Source organism: Pteronotus mesoamericanus, unplaced genomic scaffold (genome assembly GCF_021234165.1).
Source record: "Pteronotus mesoamericanus isolate MK-2021 breed Mesoamerican mustached bat unplaced genomic scaffold, CSHL_Meso_final scaffold_54, whole genome shotgun sequence".
NCBI classification, from domain to species: domain Eukaryota; kingdom Metazoa; phylum Chordata; class Mammalia; order Chiroptera; family Mormoopidae; genus Pteronotus; species Pteronotus mesoamericanus.
The window spans coordinates 55,704,920-55,731,500 of NW_026555321.1; the positions used below are offsets into that span (position 1 = coordinate 55,704,920).

Below are 26,581 nucleotides of genomic sequence, written 5' to 3' on the forward strand. Positions count from 1 at the left end.
TTACCCTTCTAAAGGCCTCAAAAGACCCTCCTTTTGGACACTGGCCTCTTCAGTGAAAAAGGCCACTTAAGGGTGTTCCTAACAAAGGTCATAAGCAACCTTTTTCAAAGAAAAAAAGAACAGGAAGGCCAAACTGGCCGTTGCTACTGAGTCCTCACACCAACAGATACCCACCTAATCACTTGGGTCTCCAGAATAGAGTGAGAAACAGACAAAGAATGGCCAGTGGAGTTTTGGTGCAGCCCCAAGAAAATACTGGTAAGAGTGAGAAGCAAAAGGCTGGCTTCCTTTCCTATGGGGTTACGGCCCAGCCAAACACTGAATGTTATTTCTTCCAGGCATTGTTTTCAAAAAGAGGCAGGTAAAAGTTGCAAATGTTGGCAGAAAAACTTCCCCTTTCTGCTCTATATCCACTTGTAACTTCAGCAACAAAAATTAAATAAAGAATTTATTCTGCCATTTTGAAAATGAAGAGGTTTTTTAATTTTTGTGTATTGATTTATGCTACAATATGGACACTTTGGACATTATAATTCCATTTCTCATGGAATTATTCATGGCATACCATGGAATTAGGATGCCAGTAGGTATCTACTTGTGCTCCTGGCCTCCTCTGACAGTGCCCCCCTCTTTCATTATTGACACTAATACAGATGTCCTCCATTTTCCCCCGTTGCCCCCTCCCTGGCCCCTGCCACCTCTGGCCTTCACCACGTTGTTGTCTGTGTCCATGGGCTATGCATATATGCATGTATGTTCTTTGGCTAATCTCTTCATCCCCTTTGAATGTATAGAATCAGACCATTCTTAAGTCCTGTCACACTCATCCTATTTCTCTGAGCTTCTCTATCCTGTGTAATGAATAGTCTTTTACCTCCTCCAATGGCTCAATGGCAGAATTCAACCCAATGAATCCTCCTTCTTCCCTTTCATGATTTTTCAGAAGCTCCCTATTCTTTCTACCTTTCTTACCTCCTTAATAGTCATTCACTATTTTCGCTCTCTCTCTTTTTTTACATTATTAACATGAAATGTGGAATGTGTACCACTATCTTTTGGGCTAAAAGGTTCAATACCTTAAGCCAAATATTAAAGAAGCTACACAGAGCAAACACATCACTTATCCACACTCTCTAAATAATACATGTTCAAATTCCATATATAGTTTCTTTTTTTTTTGTCTTCCTCAGAGACTATCTCTAAACTGCTCTCCCTCACACAAAATGACAGCCACACCTCAGAAGCACAGTGGTCAAAGCTCTCCTCATACTGACTTGCAGACAGTGAAACTGACAGGTGGGACCGCCCCCCCCACCCCCGCAAAATATCAGGAAAAAAACATCATTAAATAGAGTGTTAAGAAATAGCTGTTTGATTTAACAGCAATTCATCTTTATTGAATAAACATTTTCCAGTATGCATTCTGTTAATTGACCCGGCAGCATATGCTGTATATGGGAAAACTCCTAAACATTATGCTCTATGTAATATGCTTATCTGACAACGCTCTCATTTGCAGCAATATGGAAATAAAATTCTGCTTTCTAAAATTCAAGACTTTTAAAACGCATTAATCCACACAGTTTATGAAATTGCTCTGGACATTTTAAAATCCTTTCTTTAAGAAAAAAAAAACTGTAGAGATAGGTAATAGTATTTGTTGCTGAGCTTCATAATGGAGGAATGCATATCCAATAGAGAACTTTTACAGACCCAGAAATGGGGCAGGCATAATAGGAAATCAAAAGTCATATTGTACTGGGTAAAGAATTACTCAATGGCTAAAAGAAAATGTTCAGAAACTCTATCAAATTATATTATTAGAGAACTATTGTTATAATAGTTTTATGGCCCAGATATAAGTAGAGTTGAAACATTACAGAGACAATACATTTAGTTGAAGGAAGGCAGGCAGTCTGTGAGTGTGTTGGGCTCCTCCAGCTAATGGCAGCACCTCTCCTTGGCTGATAACTTTTGAGTGATGATGGCATCTCCCAGACCACAATCACCAACTGCACTGCCTGTAGGGCACCAACAGGTGAGGCTGCTGGGTGGGAACTAAGGCCACCTGGAGGGCTGCAGGCTCCCTGACTTAAGTAGCAATTCATCTTCCAACAATTGCTGCCCTTGTGAAAATACCAGCTCAGGTTAAGCAGATCTGATTTTTTTTAAAGAGAAAATGGAAAAGCCAGATTTCTCCCATTTTCTAGTTGTCAAGTATGTAATTTTTTAGAAAACAATTCTATTTGGACACAATTTAGTCAATGTGCAAACCAAACCCACAGAGAAGTCATGCACTCCATGGAGAATCTTTGTGAAAGCTCTCCATCTTTAAGGGCACTTGCTATCACTTGTAATTATCTTTGATAATATGGATCAAACACTAAAAGACTTGAATTTATTTATTTTAAATCCTGGCACTAGGTAAAAGTTCTCCCTGTATCAGGAATGATTGCAGTGGTGCAACTGGAAAATCCTACACCATTCAGTTTCACAGAGAGCATAATTAACTCATTTTTATACCAAGCCCTTTTAAGCCAGATCTTTTTGTTCCATGGACTTCTAACGTATTTTACAGTTCTAATTCTCTTCCACTGTCCTACATTAATCAAAGCTGTAACCCCTGTTGTCTTTGTACTACAGAATCAGAATGTGCCCCTGGCGAGGAATGGGGGAAAAGTCAACAGGAATTAAATTTCAGTGCAACTGTTTACTCAACTGTGGCCTGCAGTTATTGAAATTTTATCCGTGGTTTTGTGTGACTACTGCAGTAATGAATTCAGCATGGCTGTGATTTTCTCACTGCTGGTATTCTCACTTCAAGTAGAAACCTGTAGAATAAAAATGATGAAAACAAACCCAGTCCATCACACCGATGCTCCAAAATATTTAATTGTTGCAGTTTTCAGTGTGGAAGAAAACTCAAATAACTCTAATCCTGTGAAACTTTATGAATCCTGAAGTTTTTTTCTTATTTCATCTACAGATTTTCTTTTCCCCAAACAACCTGTTAAAAGCCTTATCATGCACTTAGCAGAGTGAAACAGCTGTCAGTATTTTATACTAAAAGACCAAAAAGGCCTGCCAGCCACAATATGTGAGGCTTTAGCCACAATGAGAGCTCCAACTGCTTTCTTTTTTCCTAAAACACACAAATGGCAAATAGAAACAGAATTGTTATAAAAATGTTAAAAAGGAGTTGTGAAGTAGAATAAAAAACTATTGACCTTTATTTGAAATATTTTCCAAAGTAGTCACAACCAAAATAAAAAGGGGAGATGTGAGTAACTAATTTTGCTATTGATGCTTTTAAGGAAGATGCTGTATAAATACACTTTTATAACTTGCTTCTGTGAGGTTAATTTGTCATTGCTGTTATGAGGTGTGCACATGTGTGTATGGTATATATGTAAAGTTTTTGGCTGACTTACTTCTTTGAGATAATGAATGATTTTAAGTTCTTCAAATAAAATTCAAAAGTAGCTAATGTTCCACTTAATTAATGTACTCCAAATACTAAATATTTGAGGTTCTTACCACATTGGTCAATAGGTATACCTCAGCTACTCCATAAAGAAGCAGTCGATCTTGGCCTCTCCATGGTAAAGGCATAGAAAATGGCACTTCAAAATACCAACCATTTATTCTCAATATAAACCATAAACATCTACAAACACCACATAAGCAAATATGTACAAATATATGGATACCCTTCTACCACTTAGTCATAGGTTTGGCTAACAATCTTATTGCTTAGAATTAGGTCATTTGGACTCATTTAAATGCACAAAGTTTACATTACAACAAACATCATACATTCCAGGTGCAGCACCAGTGAGATCTGGCTGCCAAGGCAAGAGATCAAGTCACTTAAAGTCTTCTGGATTAAGACTTTATCTTGTCTCTTAGTTTCCCTTTTCTTTCTCTGACAGGTTCTATTGTGTCCTGTGGGTTCTGCCAATTTCTAAAAGACCAACAATCTAATGAGTTCTTACATTGTAAAATTTTTTTTAGCAAGGAGAAAACAGAAAATGCTTTAGAGCCTGCCAAAGGCTACATCTCTAATATAAGAAGGAGTTCTCTTTGTTTCTCTGACGCAGATTCCAGGGAAATGTTTTGAGAGAAGGTTTGTCGCTCTCCTGTCAGTCCCCGACAGTTTCCGTTTCTTTCAGAAAGGCCCAAAGATGCATCATTCTTTTCTTGCCCTTTTCCAAGAGTCACCGTAACTATATATTGCACAATTGAATCAAGGATTAATATGGAACAAATACCATCCATTTTCATTAACAAGAACTAATAATATGTCTTGATTCCAAAAGAGGATGGAAAAACAACACCTGTGTTTAGGCAAATGCTATTTACTTATTTGAATTTTTGTCAACACTAGCTACACACCATTTTCTGAGTTACCATTTGAAAATATTTCACCTGTTACTCACAGGAACTCAGTTATGTGCCTACAAAAACAATACTACAGTAACAGGAATGAGTGTGTCCCAATTTATAGCATTTTGGGGATCCACCAAACAGACACAATATAAAGAATTTAGCTACATCTCAACAACCAAATATATGTAAGAAACATATGTAGATGTCTCCTACTGCTCAACTCCTACAGGTAGCAGATAGCAATTTCTTACATTGATGCCTGTGTTATTGCTGTTTTACCTGTTTTTACCTCATTCTGTCTGCATTTCTATTTTTTCTACTTTCATTCACCTAATCTTTTCTCTTTTATAAGTCCTTATTTTTTTTTATCTCTTATCCTTTATTTTGAATTCCTTCTTCATAAGGCTTAACAATTCCGTTACCTGTTTTTGTTTTTGTTTTTTTAAATTAAAGCACTGTGTACTGCTTCCCCAAAGGTTAATTTTATCCCTAATAGTTGTTAAACTTTATGCTGACACATTTGGGGCTAGGGAGGGAGTGGTGAGGAGTCCTCTCAATCTCATTCTCAACAACCGTGCCCCAAGAGAGTTTCCGAGGGCTTGAGAGTTTGTTTCTTAAATCAGCTGTTAGGACCCCAGCACACTGGTGGCTGAAAAGATGCTGCTTACAGTCAGAGAGTGAGGTGAGCATAAAATATTCACAATGGTCAAGTGTCAAATGAGGCAGCGGAATAGGCCCCTACCACCCTCCACAGCCAGACTCCAGAACACAGTACCTGCTGCTGCTGCGCGTGAGCCAGATCGGCCGGCCCCACGTCCACGGCTGGTGCCTCCCCGTTGGACCGCCCTTCCCGAAGACTGCCACACTCTAGTAAGTGGCTGCTGCTGCTTGACCCATTCTGGATGGCTGACCCGTTACTTTTTGTCTCAGGCCCAGATTCTTGCATCATGACTCAAAAACCTGATAGAAGGGTTTTCAGGAGGGAGCGGAAAGAAAGAAAAAAGGAAGAAAGCAGCTGTTACAACAGTTGTTGTGCACAAGAAGAAGGGCCATGCTGTAAATGCTGCCAAAAGTCTGTAAACAGTTGTCATTTTCTTTCACTCCCTGTATCCCTCGTTTATGATCGGTCCCCTAGTTTTTGAGTACGGAATTGTCCGTCTAAATTCAAGTTCCAGTAGTACTGTTTCAAATAGGTTATCTTTTTCCCTTTAGAAAAAAATAAATATTTTCAGGTGAACCTAGAATTTACGGTTAAATTTCTGTGATCATATCTGGACATTCTGCTCAAAAAACCAGTAAGTCATTCTATACAGCATATTAGGTATATAATATTATGCTTTGGTGTGTGCAGACTCTGTGGAGTGATGTTATACTGTCAGGGAAATAGACTCAACTGAAGTCTACTAAGGAGATGACACACATGACTAGGAGGCCCCCAAGGTTACTTGTGTTGAAAACACTTACAGTCAAAAACCAAAATGCATTTTAAGCTTCATACTCCTGGGAGTCATTCAGATACTAAAATTCTTCAAAATTGGCCATTCCAATAAGATAGGCCACTTTTAGAGAGGAAAAAAGTCCCCACTTTTCAAAAGGTAAATTCAGACTCTGATCTTTGTCTTTTTTAAAAAAAAGATTTTATTTATTTATTTTTAGAGAGAGGGGAGAGGAAGAAGTGAGGGAGAGAAACATTAGTGTGTGGTTGCGTCTCATGCACTCCCTACTGGGAACCTGGCCTGCAACCTATGCATGTGACCTGACTGGGAATTGAACCGGCAACCCTTTGGTTCACAGGCTGGCACTCAATCCACCAAGCCACACCAGCCAGGGCTGATCTTTGTTGTATACTTAAAATTTGCCTGAGAAATCCCATTCCAAGTTATGTATTTCTCATGCTGAATTACTACTAGCCTTTGGTTTGGTTTAAGGCCTGAAAGTTCTGGGTCTTATATTTCTTCTGGAGAAAATCTAGCCTAGGCGTACCAAAGAAAAGCTCTGAATTTGAAAGTACTAAACATCTAATAAAATTGTATGTGTGTGTATATATGGTGCTATGTGTGTATGTATGTGTATCACCTGTGTAAATACATGTCACATTCCACCTTGTTCCTCTCTAGGTACAAAAATATTATCCCAGAGAGCCAACACAGCTCTCAGTAAAGGTGTCCAATTATGACATAAGACAGATAACATTTGCTCATGCGTACTGTTACCATCTATTGACCACCAGTGTGGTGCCAGGCCCTACTGCAGGTGATTTATAGATATTCTCCCGTTTAGTTCTGATGACAATGTCTACCCCTAGTTTGCAGATGAGAAAACTTGGCTCCAGGAGAGTTGTTCTGATTTGCCCAGCATGAATCACAGCTGGGAACGGTGGAGTCAGAACTGGAACAAGTCCTGCTTCATGTCAATTCTTAACCACGTATTCTCTTAAAGCTGAGATGCAGTAAGGACTAAACAATGAAATGGCAGGGCCCTACTCTAAGTTCATAGAGTAAGACTTCAAAAAGGAGATACAATAATCACTAAAGTGAGTTGACAATTCAAACATGAAAGCTGAGAAATCCCTGAATAGTTAAAACTTTAATATGAAAAACCAATCACAAATAAAAGGTCAGATATGAGGGGGTACCCCCCCCAAAAATTATCTTTTCGAGGGCGGGTCCCTTGCAGTACAGGCTTCCCCTGCTAGGTGAGTGTTCTAGGAACCCATCTCCATCTGTATCAGTGCACCAGCTGGCAATGTTGTGAGAGGCTGCATTCAGCTTCAGTGAATATTTTTTGAGGACTCAACACATTTGCCACTTCATTTTGAGTGATTTACTGAGCACACCTGCCCACACCGAGCTAATTGTTCAGCAGCTTTGACCAAAAAGGGCATGAACCTCACCCCCGGCCCTCGCCCTGTGCCCTCCCCTCCCCGGTTTACTGGATCTCATCCCAAGCAACTATTTTTTTGTTTGTCTCCCTGGATGAAAAAAGTCCTCAAAGGGAGATGTTTTGCCATTGTGGAAGAGGTGAAGCAAAAAATGGCAGAAGCACTAAAAGGCATCAAAATCTCTGAGTTCAAAAACTGTCTTGAGCAGTAGAAAAAAATCTCAATAGGCGTATTGCATCAAATGGAGAGTACTTTGGAGGTGACTGAAGTTTAAACATGTAAGAATAAACACATAATTTTTTTTATAAATAATGGGTTCTTGGGGGGTTTGCCCTCGTAAAATGGAAAGACATATGTACAACCAGCGCTACAGATTTCTCCCCCACACATGAAATATGTGAGAAGAGAGAAATTTAAACACTGGGGAAATTTTAGAGGAGGTTGCCTTCTTGTTAGAAATTGGCTTAGCTCTTTTCTTCTAGACATGCACAAAACCAAATGGAAGAATTAAAAGCAGAAAAATCCACATCTTTCTTCATTTCCTTTAAGTGCATAGTATGATCCAACTTGAGCACAGACTCCATAAATCCAGAAGACATATTTTTTAAAAGTTAATCTAATACTGAATGGGATTAGAACGGCATTTTTTGTTAACAGGTGGGAAACAAACTCAGAAGCAACAGCTGATGCACTCTCTTCTCTTAAGATCAGGCTTTCCAGTAATTATAGGCCTTTAAAAATTGCATTCTGAACCTTACTGTTGCAGAGTAAACAATCTATCAAAAAACATCCACAACTTTTTCTAAGATATAAGAACCAGGCAATGCAAGTATCTTGCTCATCACCAAAAAAGGGAATCAATTTGTGAAATCTAGGGATTTCTTTCCCCAAAGTTTCAGTTTCTGTGACACACACTTGCTTGTTAGTGCAGAAGCTAAGGAAAAGACAAGAGTGTAGGTATTTAAAGGGGAGGGCTGTTGTCTTAAGAGTAGTTAGCAAGGAAACCTATTGACCTAATTAGGATATGCAATAAACATACCTAAAGAAAAAAATAAAAACATTGTATCTAGATCTAGATCTAGATCTGCATCATCTATCTACATTTCCATCCTCTAGAAAACCTATCCATTTCAGGGACTGGATCTCCAAGAGGAAAAAACATTATATAGAAAATCTATACTTGCCCTCAGAATGGGTGTATTTAGCCAAACACCTTGACCTTTTGGAGCAGGGCTGCTTGCAAACCATGTGACTGTCGGGACACTACACCTGCAAACAGGGGTCTCAGAGACTGGCCCTGCTTGTTTCCTTGGTTTGACACTGTCGTGGTGGATTCAGGAAGAACAAGCTCCACTCCACAACTTGACAAGAAGGTTTTGCTCTATGCAGTTCCAAAGAAGGCTGCCAAGTCCTCTGGTACAAGTTTTGCAGGCATCAAGCCAAGCAGCTTGGCTTGCAAATCAGTTTGTGAGAGTGCAGGCTTTGGGACTAAAATTGCATAAAGGATTATTTCAGTCTAAGGGTGTCCTTAATTAGTCAAGTGCTAACAGTAGTATGTAGGTTGGAAGATTTAAAATTTCCCATAATCTCCCACATCAATCAAGAGAAAAAAGCTTTCTGAAAAGCACATGTGAAAAAGTAGGAGTGTCAATGTCTAAGAACATTTCTAGCAATACTTGGGGAGGCAGTATTTATTTCTATAGAATTCTCAAAGCCATTTAATAAGACTTTATATCTGTATCATGCTTCACAAACTACAAGCTCGTCTGATTACTTTTCAAACTCATAATACGTTGGTAAAAGGGAAAATAAGGAGGTGATGTGACTCCCAATTTATGCATAAAACAACTACAACTTAGGAGGTTGGGGGACAGATACAACCTTAATATTCCCTGTTTCAGAAATGAACCTGCCCATTCAATAAATGACAGAGAATTTCCAATTTGCAAAAGTCCTGTGCAAAGTCCAGTTAGTAAGCCAAGGAAAAGAAAACTAAGTAATCCCATTAAAGACAGTAATGAGGGTGACAGACAAAGAAAAGAATCTAAAATGCAAAGATGAAGTGTCAGCATTCTTTAGCAAACAACTGTATGGATCCCTTTCTATTGAGTTTTACAATTTTAGAGTCACCTGAAAGCAAGTCAATGTGTACAAGAGGCATCTGTGTTCTCGAACCTAGAACACTGCACCCTCTCTTAAAGGGAGCTTGTCCCTGGCATTCAGTTTGTATAATGTCTGCAATGAACCACTCTGCTCCATGTCAAACCGAGAACAAGAAAGGAAGGATGCAACAATCATCCCAAGGGCCTGAATATGAAGACACTGTACCTGGAAGGCACGGCTATCACAGGCTCACTAACAAGTCCTTTCTCCAGATACAAAGCCAAACCTTTCTCTGGCTTCCTGTATGGCTTCTCCAAATGAGGCTGGCCTGTTTGAATCATGTAGGACTCATCCAATAAAAGTACTTTATTGTATTTCTATTGAATGGATCATATCTGATCACCCTACAAAGGCTAATGCTACAATTGCATGGGTGTCAGAAAGCTTAGGAAGCCAAAATGGCCCACTTCTCATCTTGCTTGGAAACATTACAGAGCTTCTGGTTTCAAAAGCTGGATGTTTGTGCTGGAGGGCCTTATAGAAAAGGATAAGAACTGAATTTAGCATGCTTATTTATTGTCACTGCCAACAGAGCCGCTCTCCGGAAGAATTCTGGAAAATTCATAAAGTCCAGGCCAATATATTTATAGTAAATTAAGCAATGCTTTATTATTATGATTATTTCCTTGGTTACAGTGTTGATGATGAAATTTTAGGGAAAATAAAGCCCTTGTTATCATGCTTGTGAACGGTTTTAAGCTAACAGAAAGTTCAGTTCTGATTCCAGGGCAGTTAATTAAGGTTGACCAAGTCAGGCAGAAGTAAATTAACTTGGCTGATCAATTATTTATATGAAGCAGAATAAATGCCCTTAAAGAACTTGGTCTGTGCATAAAAGGATGTGTAAATTAAACTAAACATACTTTTGTAAAATATATTTCCACTTCTATGGGGAGAGGAGAAAAAAGTTAACAGCAAATCACTTTTAGGAAAATGGTTAGAGTGATTACTTGGTACTTGCACGCTGCCCCCCCCCCCGCACCCCCCGGAAAAGGAAAAAACCTCTTTCTCATTGTTATCCGAATACAAGGAAAGAAGGAAAATGGCATGCAATTTTGAAAAGATAACAGAATCTCTGGGAAAAGAAAAAGGAGGAAGGAAGGAAAGGAGGGAAGGAGAAAAGGGAGGGAAGGAGGTGAAGTGGAGGGTTAGTAATGAGAGGGAAAGGAGAGAGGAGAAAGGGAGAGGAGAAGAGGGAGCAGGGAAGGGAAGGAGGGAAGAAGAGATAACTCTAAGAATAGAGAGACTGTGAATTTCTGTATTTTAGAAACATTGAACATGTGGCTCTTCATCATCAGTTATATTGCATGCAGAATTTATAGACTGGACAAGAATGGGGGTGGGAGCTGGGCTAGCTCTAGTACTAAAAGAAGTAACCTTTAAATTACTCATGTTGCATCATGAAGATTCAAAATCCTTATTATGATCATGTTAATGTCGGTCAGAAAATAAGAGGAAAAACTTGTCTGTATGAAGATACAAAGCCTTCTGGGTCTCATCAGGTAAATGAACTAGTTCCCTTTAAATATGTAAAATGTTCACCTAACAACTTAATACTCTCAGTAGAGTTTTCAGGAGCATGGTGCAGCTAAGGAGATGCCCCCACCACTACCCCTATTCTCAGGCAAACAGTAGGGTAGGTAGCCTGGGTCAAAAAACCAGCTCCACTTTTAGCAGGCTCCTGGGTGTCACTCTTGTTCAAAAGAGACAGGGACGGGAGCAATAACACGCAGATGAAAGACAGACTTCTCAATGCAGTGCTACAGCTCTGGAGACTCACAGTCCCTAGTGTGCGGTACATGCTTTTCAGTTGTTCGCCCTTCACGGGGGAAGACGCTGGGCTTGTGGGGGGATTCCAAGTGAATCTCCAGGTTTAGGGAAGCAGGTGAGAAACAGGCATGATGGAGGGGGCTCGCTGGCCCCAAGATGCTGAATCACTGTCTACAGATGGGAGTTTCAGAGCACACTCTTAAAGAAGAAGGGGGAGAGGGAGCAAAACAAGAGAAACAGAGCAAGAACAGCTGATTATTCTCATCTGAGGTGAATGAACCCTTCAAACACCACCATCTGTCTACCCGCTACCCCCATGGGCAGGGTCCCCGTTTCATGGAAAGACCATCCAAGAGCCAAGTTTAGGAAGAAGAGCCAGCATGCTGTGTATAGTTATGAAGCATCATCTTCAAAAACCAAATTTTCATAATTATAACAGAAAGGCGTAAATATTCTAATGCATGGCAGTTCAAAAAGTAATCAAGGGAATAAGCCGGAGGGCTATTTTAATGTATGCAAAGCTAGTGACCCACAGTAAATGGGAGGTAAGCTACAATGAATGCAAAGTACTGCACACATACTGAAGTCCTAGTTTGATGAGGGACGGCTAAAATTAACACCCAATTAATTTCCGAATTGACAAACAAATGAAACTCATAAATCTACTTTCTCATTAATTTTCTTGTGGTATAATTTAAAGCAGTAATATGAGGGCAAAAACTGAGCATTATCCATCATAAATATCAAAAAGATAGCACTGTAACCCCATAAATTATGCACATTACCTGTTGTTAAAAATGATTTATGTATTATCAACTTTATCGTGCACTGTAGATATCTACATCTATCTTTAAAAATCTGGAATTTCATTTAGCACTTAGGAATAAAAAGCTCAGGGGCAATGAAATTGTGAAAAGCATGTTAAAAAAACAGTGGCCCCCTTTTTAGCCATATAGGATGTCAGGGCAAGACTGGAATCTTCCCAGAACTGAGGAGATGTTGAGAATATCATGGACATAAAGGGCTGGGCATCTCAGGGGCGGAAAACACATCAGCGGTAAGAGTACATTTCTCTTCTCCTGGAAAGCTCTCGTGGATGCCTCCTGAAGGAGCTGCTCATCTCTCCTGCCTTCAAGAACACAGGAAACAAGGGCTAGGCCTGGAAAGGAACCAGCCCAGGCAACAGGCCTGGGTGCACCTCAAAGACCCGTGGGGGGAAGACCTACAGCTATGGGACTCAGTGAAGATAGGAAGCCTCAGCTGATGAGAAGTCAGGGGAGAAAATTATGTTTATTGTTAATGATGTAATATGGTTGCTCTCTCATCTTTATAATTCAAAGAAGGGAAAAAAATAGGAACTAGTTCATGTTTATCAATTAAACCATTAGTATTTATCAATTAAATTGGCAAAACATTCAGCTTAAAATGATTATAATCCACTTCTCCAACTTCATTTGTTTAATAAGAATTTTTAAAAAATTCTTTTATCTCAAACTTTACTTGCAGGCACTCCTTGCATATAGTAGGAATTTAATACACAGTTTCTGAATCTTTAAATGATAAAATGAGAGAAAAATCCAAATATAACCTCTTAATCAAATGAGATCAAGGACTTGTGCTAGCCATCACTTTTTATGTTTCCAATTTTAAAATACATTATTTCCTGTACTTCTTTGGAATGACTAGCCATTCTGGAGTTCTGAAACTCAGAAATATCTCAAGCCATTAAATCATTTTAAGTATCAATAGAAGTAAGATTGTCCCAGTTGTGGAAAATTTAAAGATAATCAACCAGTGAAAAACTCCACCACAACCCATGGTGAACATTTAATATACACATGAATAATTCAAATGGACTAAATATGGGAAAGAGAGCATGCTTAACTTTCTCTGTAATTCTTGACTCAGAAAAGAGTTAGAGGAACAGGGTAGTAACAAAATAATGTTCCTCACAAAGAAATGGCTTCCCTCCTTCATCAGACTTCTGAGGTGAATACAAGAGAGGACATTTCCAAGGAAGGCACATCTGAATTCCAATACCTAGGCAGCAGCACTGCCCAGGGATGAACTGTAGGTGTCCCATTCTTGCAACCTGTCTTAATCAAACTTTCCTGGACTTGAAAATCTTTATAAGACATCAATCAGTGCAGATAACAAGCATCCCACCCTTGTAAAAGTTACAGATGTCTAAATTATATTTTTAGAATTGCAGCTACTGTTGGCCTTGTCTTCCTCCTCTCCCAGAAGACAAAAGTTTAAGCGGTATAATCATAGCAACTGTGCACAAACTATGAGAGTTGGAAAGAAGCTGCTCTAGGACACAGAAATACCAAGGAGAATGCATACCCACTCCCTGGCATATTAATCTAGAGAAGCTCAAATAATTAAACAGACACCAAAAAGGAGCCTTGTAGATCCAGTACTAGACTGTTTGCCATAAGGAAGCCTCTGAAGCTTAGGGTGGGATAGGACCAGGTGTTCCGGGGTGTTTAGTTAAAATGCATTTTTACAGAACAAAATAAATTTTAAGTTTGAGAACTAACAAAGCCTGCTGAACTTTAATCATTTGAACATTCAGACAGCTGAACTCTCACAAATAGCCTGGTGGAAAAAGTGACCAACAACCAGTTCAGAATATATATTCTTTCATTTCCATATTTTCTATAATTTATATACATGGGGCCAGGTTCCCATCATCATTTAACGACTGGCATGCTTGACGACACACTTCATGTCTCTTCCACTTCGCCGCCAGCCTCTAACCGCTCCACTGACCAAAGCGAACAATATATTCACAGTATCATGGCAGCTGAGTGAATGCAGGCCATCACAAGTCTGTTGCTTGCATTTCTCCACAGTGTGAAAGTAACAACTATTTAATTTTATCCTTCAAAAACTCCAATATGCATATATGTATTCCCCAAAAGTTGCTCTTACAGATAGGTCAGCAGGCTTTTTCTGATATTAAAAAAAGGCCACACTTTGTTGAAGGCCATGATTCTCCAAACCTTCACCCTCACCCCAGTCTCGGCTGTATCCTTGTAGTTTAGAGCAAATTTCTAGCAAACCCTGCAAATTCAGAAACAGCAACAAATAAATAGAAAAACAAAGATGACGTGAGCTGAGTTTTCTCTGCTGTTTGCAAAACATGGCAAAGGACAGGCTAATGTTCTGTATTATCTAACGTGGCACCCAGTGTCCAACAGACAAGAGTCTCACACGGAGCTGAATACGGACACACAACTTCTGCTTTACTTCACTAGAAATATAATATATACACTCATATAAAACTAGATAAATAAAAGTAACAGGTATGAATAAAAACAGTAGCTTTAAAAATACATATAATGCGTGCCAATTATTTGATTTCCTTCCACTTAAGATATCTCCATTTACACAACACAGGATTTATTCAGAACACATCAAACTAAAAGTGAATCTCTCCTTTTCAAACTTGACAAAGTACATGCATCACACAGGATCACAGGAAGCCCACACGACATACAAACAATACAAAACCCAACGACTGTACCTGTCAAAGGTGACTGCCTTGTTCATAGCACTAGACTCTTTTGCCTATACCTCCTGAATTCTTGTTTGTTCCACAAAGAGTTTTCTAGCCATCTGATGTTCTATTACTGAGGTAGTCGCCTTTCAGGAGAGCTCTCTCCCTTTTGAAAAAAGCAAACAACTGCATAGATATCATTACACTAAGGAAATCTCTCAGAAAAACCAAACAACTTGCTAATCTCTCAGCCCCTTCATCCAAGCAAAAGATAAGAAAAGCAAACCTAAGTCTGTTTCAACCACATTCCAGGGACAAGTTCCCCTTTTTCTTTATCAAAATTCTAGCATAAGTTTTATTTTTTTGTTTTGTTTTTTTTTCCATGTGTGTGTGTTTTTTAAAACAGACCTTGCAGGATAAACTGCTGCTCACACCCGCAAACAAAGCAGTATTTGTTTAATGAGGATTGCTGCCATGGGTACAGTAAACAAGGGGCCCAGGATTTATGTTTATGAACAAACACATCATCTAACAAGAGTAATTTAACATTAACCAGGTGGAATAATCAACAGATTTCATAGGTAACACCAGGGGCAGGACTAATGTAAACAAAACTGGCAGGAGAAAAGGGGCCACTCTTCAGGAATCAAGGTCGAGGTAAATGCATTACAGGGTAAACAGCTGCAAAGAAAGCAAGATAAACAAACAGTCATTCTTCTGACATTTAGAAGCAGAAAGGTTGTGTGTTACATAGATCAGCTGCTGACCACCATGAAATCAGACCAGTTGGAGACCAGGCCTGCTTGTTTACACAATGCCAGGTTTGCTTATAAACAACAATTTGCTGTTACCAACCTCAATTACTCATCATCATAGAAGCCAGAGCAAATCACTGAAATCCGATTAACTCTTCACTGATGACATTACTTAGAAATAAAAAAGCATGGCCCCCTATAAGAAACAAGAAGTCACCCCCAAAAGAGCTCAGTCTACACCTGGCTTGTCTGTAGATAAAAATAAAACATCCACATGGTTTAAACTATTAAAGCTTAAATTTGGTAACAACTTTAAAAGACTGTAGTGTTTTCATGCTTGAGTAACTGTGCATTCATTTCCTAGGCTCATCTTTTATCAATGAAATGTATGGGTCACACATACTTCAAGCCTTCAACGTTTTATCTAGAAGGAAAACCTTGATTTTCCTTTTCCTCCAAGAAACTTTTAAGTGCACTGAGTCCACAAATGACTATATTTGTTGCATTCCCAACCACACTGCAAAAATTAAACTGTACCAGGTTATAATTTTCGCCCTTAAAAAAGATTATATAAAAAATTAATCAGTTGATGTTACATATAACCACTCAGGAGTTCATTTTGTCAGCTTATTAAAGAAATCTTAAGATTTTAAAGTCAACAGTGAATAATGAGTTCAATGTGTCCATCAATGCAAGTGTTATAAAGAAATGTATTTTCAAAATTTTGCTTTCTGTGTACTAATATGGACAATAGCTTACTGTATAAGAAAGTTATCATGCCTTATCAGAGATACTATATTTAGGTGTACCAGGTCTGTCTGGAAAAAATGCAGGTATTGTTAACATAATGAGAAGGGTTTGTGTGACATGGATGTAACCTGGCAGCCAAGAAGAGTGGACTGACTGCAAAATGCATGTGTGAACAGTGACAACTTCACTGTACTAGTCAGTAGGGGCACAGACGCCACTGAGTGAGCATGTGTACTGTGTGGTCATCGCATTCAAAATGACTGAGTGAGCAGAGCAATGAACCTGCATCAAATTTTGCTTTAAGCTTGAACATTCCTCTGAGCAAACTATTTGGGTGATTCAGAAGGTCCTAGCTATGGGCAACTGGTGATTGGTAGCTTCACCCTGACAATACACCCATTCATGCACTACATCTCATACAGAGTTTTTGGCAAAACATTAAATCACCCAGGTAACTCAGCACCACTACTGCCTACATTTGGTGCCCTGTGACTTCTGGCTTTTCCCAAAACTAAGATCACCTTTGAAAGGAAGAGATTTCAGACCATCAATGAGAATCAGGAAATACGACAGGGCAGCTGAGGACAAGTGGGAGAACTGTGTGAGGTCCCAATGTGCCTACATTGAAGGGGACTGAGACGTCATTGTCTTCTGTACAATGTTTCTTGTATTTTGTATCTTCTTCAATAAATGTCTCTATTTTTCATAGTACATGGCTGGATTCTTCCTGGACACAGACTTCATATAATTTACAACCAAAGTGTTGTTTGAATCTGTTTTAAAGACACTTCAGCATTATTAAACTACTTAATTTTCATTTGTGTGAATAACATTTGTCTATTACTTAAAAATGTTTTATTCTCACCCGGGGACATTTTCATTTGCTTTTTTAGAGAGAGAAACACTGATGCGAGAGAAGCATTGGCTTGCCTTTGTACGCACCCAGACCAGGAATCTGCTCTGGGACAAGGGGATCATATGTGTCTGGACCAGGATTCACCTGTGCCCAGACTGAGTATGAATCTGCACTCTAGGTATGTGCCCCAACTGGAACCGAACCACAATCTTTCTGTTATGGGAGGACAGTCCAACCACTGAGCCAACACAGCCAGGGCCATTACTTAAAATTTAATAAGCAAAACTTGAAAAACAGTATGGTAATTTATATTTGGTAATCTATATTTTATACCAATAATCAGTTAATCAGTTTTTTAAAATTCTGCACTATGTCAGTGTAAAGCACAGCAAAATACTGCTGGATATTCAGAGCAAAATTGGGAATGAAATTAAAACAAATAAAGGTACACCTGAGAAGATTCTAACAATTACACTAGCAACAATCAAATTTTCAGAATCTCTGTCTCCATTTATAGAGCAACAAAATTTGCCCTGACTAGTGTGGCTCAGTTGCTCAGTTGGTTGGGCATCCTCCCTCAAAGCAAAAGCTTGCCAGTTCTATTTCCGCTCAAGGCACATCCTGGGTTGCTGATTCTGTCTGGCGGGGGTGCATACAAGAGGCAACTGATCTATGTTTTTCTCCCTCTGTTTCTCCTTCCCTTCCCCCTAAAAATAAATAAATAAAATCTTAAAAATTTTACTGGTCAGCCTACTTAACCCTGGTTCCCAACCCCCTAGTTCCACTATAAACTTCTTCACCTTCTCTGCTTGTTCTTGTTCCCACTTCCTGCTCCAGTGATCTAATCTTTGTTCTGTAATCCTAAAGTCACAAAGGAGAGTATTTTTTTCTTTTGTTTTTGTTTTGTTGTGCTGTGGTTTGTTTTCCAAGAGGCTCTCTGCTGAGAGTCTCCTTTCCCTAAATTTATACAGCCCCAAAGCCTCAACAATGTCTGGAGAAGAAGTTTCTACAGGGCACTTAGTGCTCTCATAGATGGGACTTTCTTCTGCTTGGTGGGTCTGTCTCTACCTTGTGGACCCAGGGAAGGGACAATAAGGTAGAGACAGATGCTTCTCTTTGCATCAGTGTCTCCCTTTCCTGCCCTAGAAACAACAGGCTCGAGCTGTCCCACTGCCCTAGAGCAGAAGCCCAGCCTTGCTCAACTCCAGGTGATGATGCCAAGTCTGGCAGCTGAAACTAACACAGAGACTTTTCCTCAAACACTTTGGGATCCGAACGTTCTCAGATTTCATGCTCGCTATTCCGCGCATGTGCAAGGTGACTAGGAGACAAAGAGAAGGGAAGTATCTTATCCAATGTCCCAGTGAAACTCAAGAGAGAGAGGAACAGAAAGTCAAAGCAGAATGAATGCTGTGTCCTGCCAACTCCATTCCCCATCTTCACTGGAAAATGCTGATTACCCCACCATCTGCACTTCCAATATTCACCAGGAGTTTTCCTGACCATCATTTTTATTTTATTTTCCTAAAGCCTGGGTGAACAAGGCTATCAATAAAAGATCATAAACAGAGCTTACCATTCTAAATGGCAATCTGAAGAGTTGTAACTATTTCTTTTAATAAAGGCCAATAGTTTAGCCTTGGAGCTTTTAAAGCCAAACCAAACCTCGGCTTAACGGGACTCCTTTATATGCTGAGATAATTCTACTGATTCCTCCCCATGAGTAGGATAAAAAGCAAACAAGCAAACAAACAAAACAAGCCTTTCTTGCAGTTCTGGTGGTAAACTTGTCCTAACACACCTTTAATTTTATCTTATGTGCCCATCCACTTATTTCGTTCCTCACAGGCCCAAAATTTTTAAAATACATTACAATAAAATAAATAGGAGAGAAGAGAGAGTCCATTTATTAAGAAGTCTTTTATAGCCCTGGCTGGTGTGGCTCAGTGGATTGAGCGCCAGCCTGTGAACCAAAGGGTCGCAGGGTTCAATTCCCAGTCAGGGTACACGCCTGGGTTGCAGGCCAGGTCCCCAGTAGGGGGCGTGCAAGAGGCAACCACACATTGATAGTTCTCTCCCTCTCTTTCTCCCTCCCTTCCCCTCTCTCTATAAATAAATAAAATCTTCTTTTAAAAAATGGAAGGAGGAGGAGGAGGAAGAAAAAGTAGAAGAAAGAAGAAATCCTAAATGATTTTAAAAACTTCGCAAGTCCCAGAGAGGCTCTGGGGAGACCCAGGATTGGAAAGGGCTGCTTTGTTCTCTCCACAACACTTCTCTGGGGTGAAAATCTTACAAAATCTTAGACTCAGAGTAGTCACGCCATCTGAGGGGACACTTGAGCCAGTTTCCAAGCCTCAGACATTCACTTCCTTTTCTACCTTCATTATTTTTGCCATCTCCATTCACATGTCCACCGATGCAATTTTTAAAAATTTATTCACTTTTTAAAAACATAAATCTATTTCAGAGGAAACTTTATATCACGTTGTCACTTGGAAAGCCAGTGTGTATTCCTTTACAGAATAGAAACTCTTTATAATAAATGTAATACAACCTAACCAATGTTATTAAATTCTAGCTAGATCCTGCTGCCCAGAAAGGCCCTGAGTGGAGCCATGTTCTCTCTTTGTTAAATAATGAGCTTACAACTGAAAGACAGAGATTAAAGACACACTAGTACCAAATGGACACTTTCTCCTTTGCTTTATCAGAAGGATTAAAACAGACTGAAAATGGAATTGCTTCAACATCAAATCACAATAATGAGAATTGGTGAATGATTTATGAACCATTGAAAAATCCTCTTCCAACATACCAGTGAGTTGAACAAGCTTATGTACTGGGAGCCGAGCTGGAGGAGACTTTAGAGAACCACGTGAAGTGTCTATCCTTGACTCCTAAGCAAGATATACCTAACAATGCAATGCACAAAGCACTTATAAAGAGCCTACTGTGCACACAGTAGACTCCTATAGAAATAAATAACCAACTGCCTAAACTCTCAACTACTGTCCCAAACTGAGTGGGGCTCCTGAATCACGGATATTACCCTTACAGAAGACAACTTAAAAATCAAACTGACAGCTTCAGTGTAAGCCTCCCTCCTGGGCCCGCCTTTCTTCCACCATTCTTTTCTGCAACACAAGTTCAGAGTTTTATTCAGTACCAAGTAACTATTATATAATTAAAAACTATAGCATATCATTCAAAAGATAGATGCTTTTATTAGTCCAACCTTTTTTGTAATGGAGTGCCACTGATGACCTAGCATTAGCCTCATTCCCTGCTATTAATCACACTTCTAAGAGCTCATTTTGCCTTAAAACCTTAAGAAATTGCTATAATTTAAAGACATGGTGTCTACATAATGGGAACTACCTCAGAGATTGTATCATTTCACAAAACACAGTAATTTTTAGTGGGAACAATGACCATGATGCTAAGATATTGTAAAATGGGGACTATATATATATATAAATACACACACACACACACACACACACACACACACACACACACACACAAAGATGGGAATAATCTATAGATAGATAGATAGATAGATAGATATAAATAAGATGTATGTTGTCTTTTTTATTTGTGGCTTCCTACTTCTGTATACATTAATCATTACCTTTGGGAAGTTTATTAATCTAAAGGCATAGGCATATAATTTACATAAATTAAAATCAGTATTACAGTATGAAACAAATAAAATATAAACATGAAAGGGAAAACCTAATATAAAAAGGCAAAAAATGTCAAAACATATCTAGTGCTTCAATTCCATCAGTGGTGTATTCCTCATCCATCATCTATAATTCTTGTGCCTTATCTGCCCATGTGAAGGGAACTAAAGCAAGCTCTTCAATAAGTGACTTTAGGACTAACTATATGTATCTTCCAACTTACTTTCAGTATGATTTCAACAATATTGTATACTGATGCCCTTTACTTGTAAGTCCTCATCTCATTTAACTACCCTCAATGACCAGTTAGTACATCTGAGTACTACAGAGAAGGAAGTTTTTCAAAATACGGAGCTAAAATAAATATTTTTTAAATTTTAAATCTTTTTAAAATAACGTTTGTTTGTTTGTTTATTTATTTATTTATTTATTTATTTATTTTTAGAGAGAGGGGGAGTGAGAAAGACAGGGAGAGAAACATCAATGTGTGGTTGCCTCTCATGTGACCCCTACTGGGGGCCTGGCCTGCAACCCAGGCATGTGCCTTGACTGGGAATTGAACCAGTGACCTTTTGGTTTGCAGGCCGGCACTCAGTTCACTGAGCTACACCAGCCACGGCTAAAATAAATCTTTTTAAAAAATGTCCCTTCAATTTTTACTATCATATAATTAAAACACAATATATACACATCTTCCAATCTTGTATATGCGTAAAAAAACGGAGACATCATGTTACCTGATGAAAAGTAAGCTCCTGTTAGACATAAAGATGATGACTAGATCTGATATGAATGGCTAAGAAAAATGAGAATCAGTAGGCCTAAAGTCAAGAACCCAGATACCATCTTAGAGTCAGTTGGGGTTGGTGACAAAGTATAGGAGGGGCTGGGCTTCAAGCTATTCAAGGATAAGTTATCACAGCTCTAATTGAAGGGCCTCTTCTCACAGAGATGTGCTTCCTTGTATGGTGTCAACTGGTCAGGTAAGTTCCTAAACCTTGGACTCATCCCCTGCCATATCTGAGGAGTAAATATGCTAATTTCTTTACTTCTTTCTCAAAAGCTAGGAGGAAGTGTAGAGCCAGGAAGAGAATTTAGGAAGAGACTGCCACAGACATGCCAACAAGAGGGCTAGAGTTTGAAGTGAGCAGAAAAGGTAAACTGAGCACCAATAGCAGGAGAGATGATGGCAGCCTCCCCTCACCCACTGCATATTGATACCATTGGATGGCAATGGAGTTGATGGCGGGGCCATCTGGTGTCTGATGACTGGATTCTCAACAGGACTCATTCATCAGCTAAATGTCCAAAGAAACTTTTGAAATGATGTTGCTACTCCTTTGCATTCCCACGGTTATTGTGAGGGGTGAGAGTACTGGACATTTTTAGAGGAGAATAACACTGGACACCCCACTAGAAGACGTAATGGAGACAACAGAGCCCATTAGCATCATCAATACATGAGTTAAGACTCAACAAGGATTGCAGCCGTTGGATATCCAACTGATGGAGGGGCCAGGGTGCTTATCCAAGAGCAGATCCTTCTGGCACTTTCCTTAGGAGACAGAACAGATGCAAGGGCTCTATGTCAGGAGAGAGGCTTTCCAAATAGAACCATGAATACCTCCAAAAAACAAGGAAGTTATCACTTTTTGGACTGCACCTGTGGTGCAGACCTCAGCTACACAAAGCATGGTTTTATGAAGAATGGCGTGGGTAGCTTCTAGAAACTTAAAGATTCTCAGGCCCATCTCAGATCTCCTGAATGAGAATCTACATTTTAATAAGTTCCCCCAGGTAATCTATGTATAGTCTGAGAAGGCAGGTATGGTGGAAAGGGAGCAGCCATTACACCAGACTTAATTTAAATTGGATTCCCACTCTGCCAATTTACAGGTTATCAATAAGCCACCCAACCACTCTTTCCATTTCCTTATTTTTTAAATTATACTACTCCGCATATGAGTTCCCTCATCCCTATAAGCAATATTGATTTTGTACCTAATATGTTCCAGATTATGTATTAAGTTTGGGGCTACAATGGGGAACAAAAACTAGTACAGTTCCATCACCATGGAGGTGTCTGTCTAAGTGAAAAGATACATACTAATCAATTAGTCATACACATAAGTGGAGATTATAACTGCAGTAAGTGTTACTATGAAAAATTCACAGGGCTCTGAGAGCACACAAAGCTAATATATGCAAAGTGCCTTGTATATAGTAGGTGCTCAATAAATCACAGCAATTATTAGTAGCCCATAAACCCAGACCTTTGGGAAGCTACTAAAAAATCCCCAAGTGCAAAATATTCTCTCCCCATCATAAGGTAAGGGCTGTGTTCTCAGTTAAATTACTTTTAAAAAATGTTTTCCTGCTCCCTCCAGGATATAGGAGGAATACTATAACATCAATAAAGTCAACATGTCTTCTAACGACAGCTTAGAGAACAACATCAACTTTCTGGGTGATTGTTAAGAATTAGTTCATGTTTACCAAGTTGTAGTTAAAAGTTGTAGTTGCAGAGCAGGGCAAAGGGTAATATTGTACAACAGCCTCATTCTAAGCAGCCTTTGATTATCATTTTAAAGCCTCAATACCTATAGAAAATCTTTAATTGGCTTTTCAATGGCATTTCTCCTTGATATATTCATTTTATTAAAGTCAAGAAAGTGCATGTTAATAATCAGAGATAGGATTAGCAACCCGTACCTCATACTGTGGACACAATGGTTAATTATTTGTGACCTTACCACATGTCTATATGGGTGGGGGAAACTGGACTGAACAGGGATCAGAGGGCTGGTAGCCAAGTCCCTACCACTGAGGATGCCCACACCTCAGGAGCAGAATGGCTTAGCCTACCACAGGGAGTGTGAAGCTTTCCTAACATTATAATTGGGTGTGTTTGCTGTTCCTTAAAACAGCCTTCCAATCTCTACATTGGCTTCTCTGTGCTCACTGCCCATGAATTCGTGCATTTTAAATTAAAAAAAAATTAAATATGACATAATAGCTGTCCATGGTTATATAAGTTTTTTGGTTCTTTTCCCAAAAACATGGGCTTCCTTCCAACAGGTGGATACTTGTGATGGGAGAATTCTGACCTCACTTGTATCAGGATGTCCCTGACCAAAAAAATGGAAAATAGAGTAGTTGATTTGGAACAGGCAGAGAAACTGGAACAGACGGGCTACATGGAACATGGTTTGTATTAAGACCTCAGTCTTCACATGCACTAGCTGAGTGACGTAACCATCAGCTCACACACTGAAACATCTACTTTTTTATAAATTGAAGTATTGTTAGGTAGAATAGGACAGAGTCACTAGCATCTTGGTTAGCAGTCAAGTGCATGGTTGGCATTTATTACTGCCTGGAGTAAGATACAGATTTAGGATAACTTCCCCTGGATCTAACTATTAATAATGCAACAGTCAAATCAAGGAATGTGTATAAAAGACCCAGGGACAAAGCCAAAGTGGGGAAGGATTGAGGGTGGGAGGTGAGGGTGGGTGGGGCAGGGTAAAGTGATGGCGGGAAAATGGAGACAAATGTATCTGAACAATAAAATATTTGATGATAACAACAACAACAACAACAAAAGAAAAACCTATCTAAAAAAAAAAAAAGAATGCAAAGCATGAGAGAAAAGGATGCCCCCAGGCACACTTGGCAATGTCCAGAGACATTTGTGATTGTCACAGCTGGGGGAAAGGGGTGCTAGTGGGAAGCCAGGGATGCTACTAACAATCCTACAACACAGGCCCCACGACAAAAATCATCCAGTCCCCCATGCGAAGTGTCATGGCTGAGAAAACTGTCCTATGCAAATTTGTACTGTTATGAGATTGAAGCAATGAGTCCTATTTCTTGTTCAATAATAAATTTATAATGTGCCTTAAAATTTTAATGACCTATGATTTTTGCTTGTATTTCTATTTCACAAATACTACTGAACTGAGCACCTCTCATGGGTCAGGTAAGGCAAGACTTAGCTGGCGCGCTGACGTGCGAATATGCAAGTGCTGTAGTAATGCCGTGCTGTATTTCAAGAGGTTCGTCATGTGGAGGACTCAGCGGCTGGGACAGGTGAGGGAGGGCATGCTGGCAGCAAAAACAAGGACTGAAAATGTAAGTGCCAAAACTGAGAGTGAAGATGCAATGGACCATTAACTGAGCAGAGAAAGGGACAGTCTGGGGCAAGAGGAGCGTTTTAGGAAAAGAAGTCTGATGGAAATGCCTATAACAGGCTAAAGCAAGGAAACTGGGGACAAATGAGCACACTTCAGTACAGCACTGACAAGCTGGCCTCCCTCTCATCTCCTCTGCCTTCTGAGTGCCTGCTCCCTTAGGGCTCCCTCACCTGGGTCAGCTAGGCATGCCAATATGAAAACAATCTTACTCAACCACAGCCCTTCCTTCTCCTGCCAGCTGATTGCAAGAACTACTTCACCCCTCCACTGTCTCCTTTTCTCCCTCCCACTAGGTCCTCAGCTTGATCCTGCCTCATGTCTCCTCTGCAAGTACTCCTACCACAACTGCTAATGTTCCTGGACTTGCTAAATCCAATTGACACTTTTCAATCCTAACCTTATTTGACCTCTTGAGAACACATGACACTGTCATTCATATTGTCTCTCTCTCGAAAAAAAAAACAATCTTTCCATTGCCTCCAGGTTTTCATGCTCATCATCATTCTGTCTACATAGCTGGTGGCTCTTTGTCTCTCTTCTGAATGAGCTTAACTTCTGTTCACTCTTAAGTGTGTCACCTTGCTTAGAGTTCCACCCTCAGGGCTCCAAAAGTTTTTCTGGAAAGGGCCAGATAGTGAATATTTTTTATTCTGTTGGATCTGAGGCCTCTGTCCCACCTCCTCCAAGTGGCAGCTCTACTGAGGCACCACACAAACTGAAACAATGCAGGAACAAACAGGGATGGCAGGGTTGCAACGGCACTTCACTTTCCACATAGCAGCACCTCGATTTTGTAATTAACAGACCCTGCTCTGAGCACCAGTCCAGGACCACTCGATCCTCCCCCCACGGCTTCACTTCACACCTGCTTGTACCCAGTGACTCTTGAATCACTGTCAGATTCAGACAAAGTATCTTTCCAGAACATCAGGCCTTTATAACCTTCTGGATATTTCTACTTTGACATCCCAAGTGAACCTCGACTTTGTCTTAAACTGAGATCGCCTCTTTCTCCCTCCACCCAAACTCTAAGCCAGAGGTTTTCAGGGTAGCGGCCACATTCTAAATCTGAAATTATTTTTGCTTTCCCATATTACCAGTTCTCATCCCCTCTACCTCCTATTTAATAATATCTGTTTTTCCATACCCTTGCTTTGGACCACGGGTGGCCTCCTTCCTTGCTTCAATGGCTACTTCTTGAGTGGCCCCCTATGGCTTCCAATGTGAATTCCAAACTTCAAGGCCTGCTCTGTCTAAGAAAGTCACTGGCCACAGGAGGCTACCTGGCATTTAAAATGTGGCTACCTATGACTGCAGAACTCAACTTTTAATACATGTAATTTTAATGAAAACTAGTTTAAATTTAAATCTGATATTCAAAGCAGTTATTGATAACCTTTTAAGTATGTGTTAAACAACTTGTGTATGTCAATCTACTAATCTACTTTTTCAACTGTACATTTTATTAAATTTAAATAAAAACTGAGTACTTATAATGAAATTTTAATATCCAAATCAAGATGATTTTTCAGAATTAGTATGAAAGAAAAGAATATAAAGTGTGCCTCATACATTGTAATATTGATTCCAGATTGAAATGATATTTTGGATAAACTGGATTAAATGAAAT

The 26,581-nt window shown here is 39.5% G+C and overlaps 1 protein-coding gene across 7 annotated transcripts in view; it reads right to left on the reverse strand.

Moving 5' to 3' along the window:
- The window catches only part of FOXP1 (forkhead box P1), a 601,776-nt gene that overhangs the window by 215,248 nt on the left and 359,947 nt on the right, over positions 1 to 26,581 (reverse strand). For all 7 annotated transcript variants that reach the window (XM_054595428.1, XM_054595430.1, XM_054595431.1 and 4 more), the window contains one exon: positions 5,165 to 5,349. In XM_054595428.1, the coding sequence (XP_054451403.1) occupies positions 5,165 to 5,338 (174 nt within the window). In that variant the 5' untranslated portion in view covers positions 5,339 to 5,349. The remainder of the gene's footprint in view (positions 1 to 5,164; positions 5,350 to 26,581) is intronic.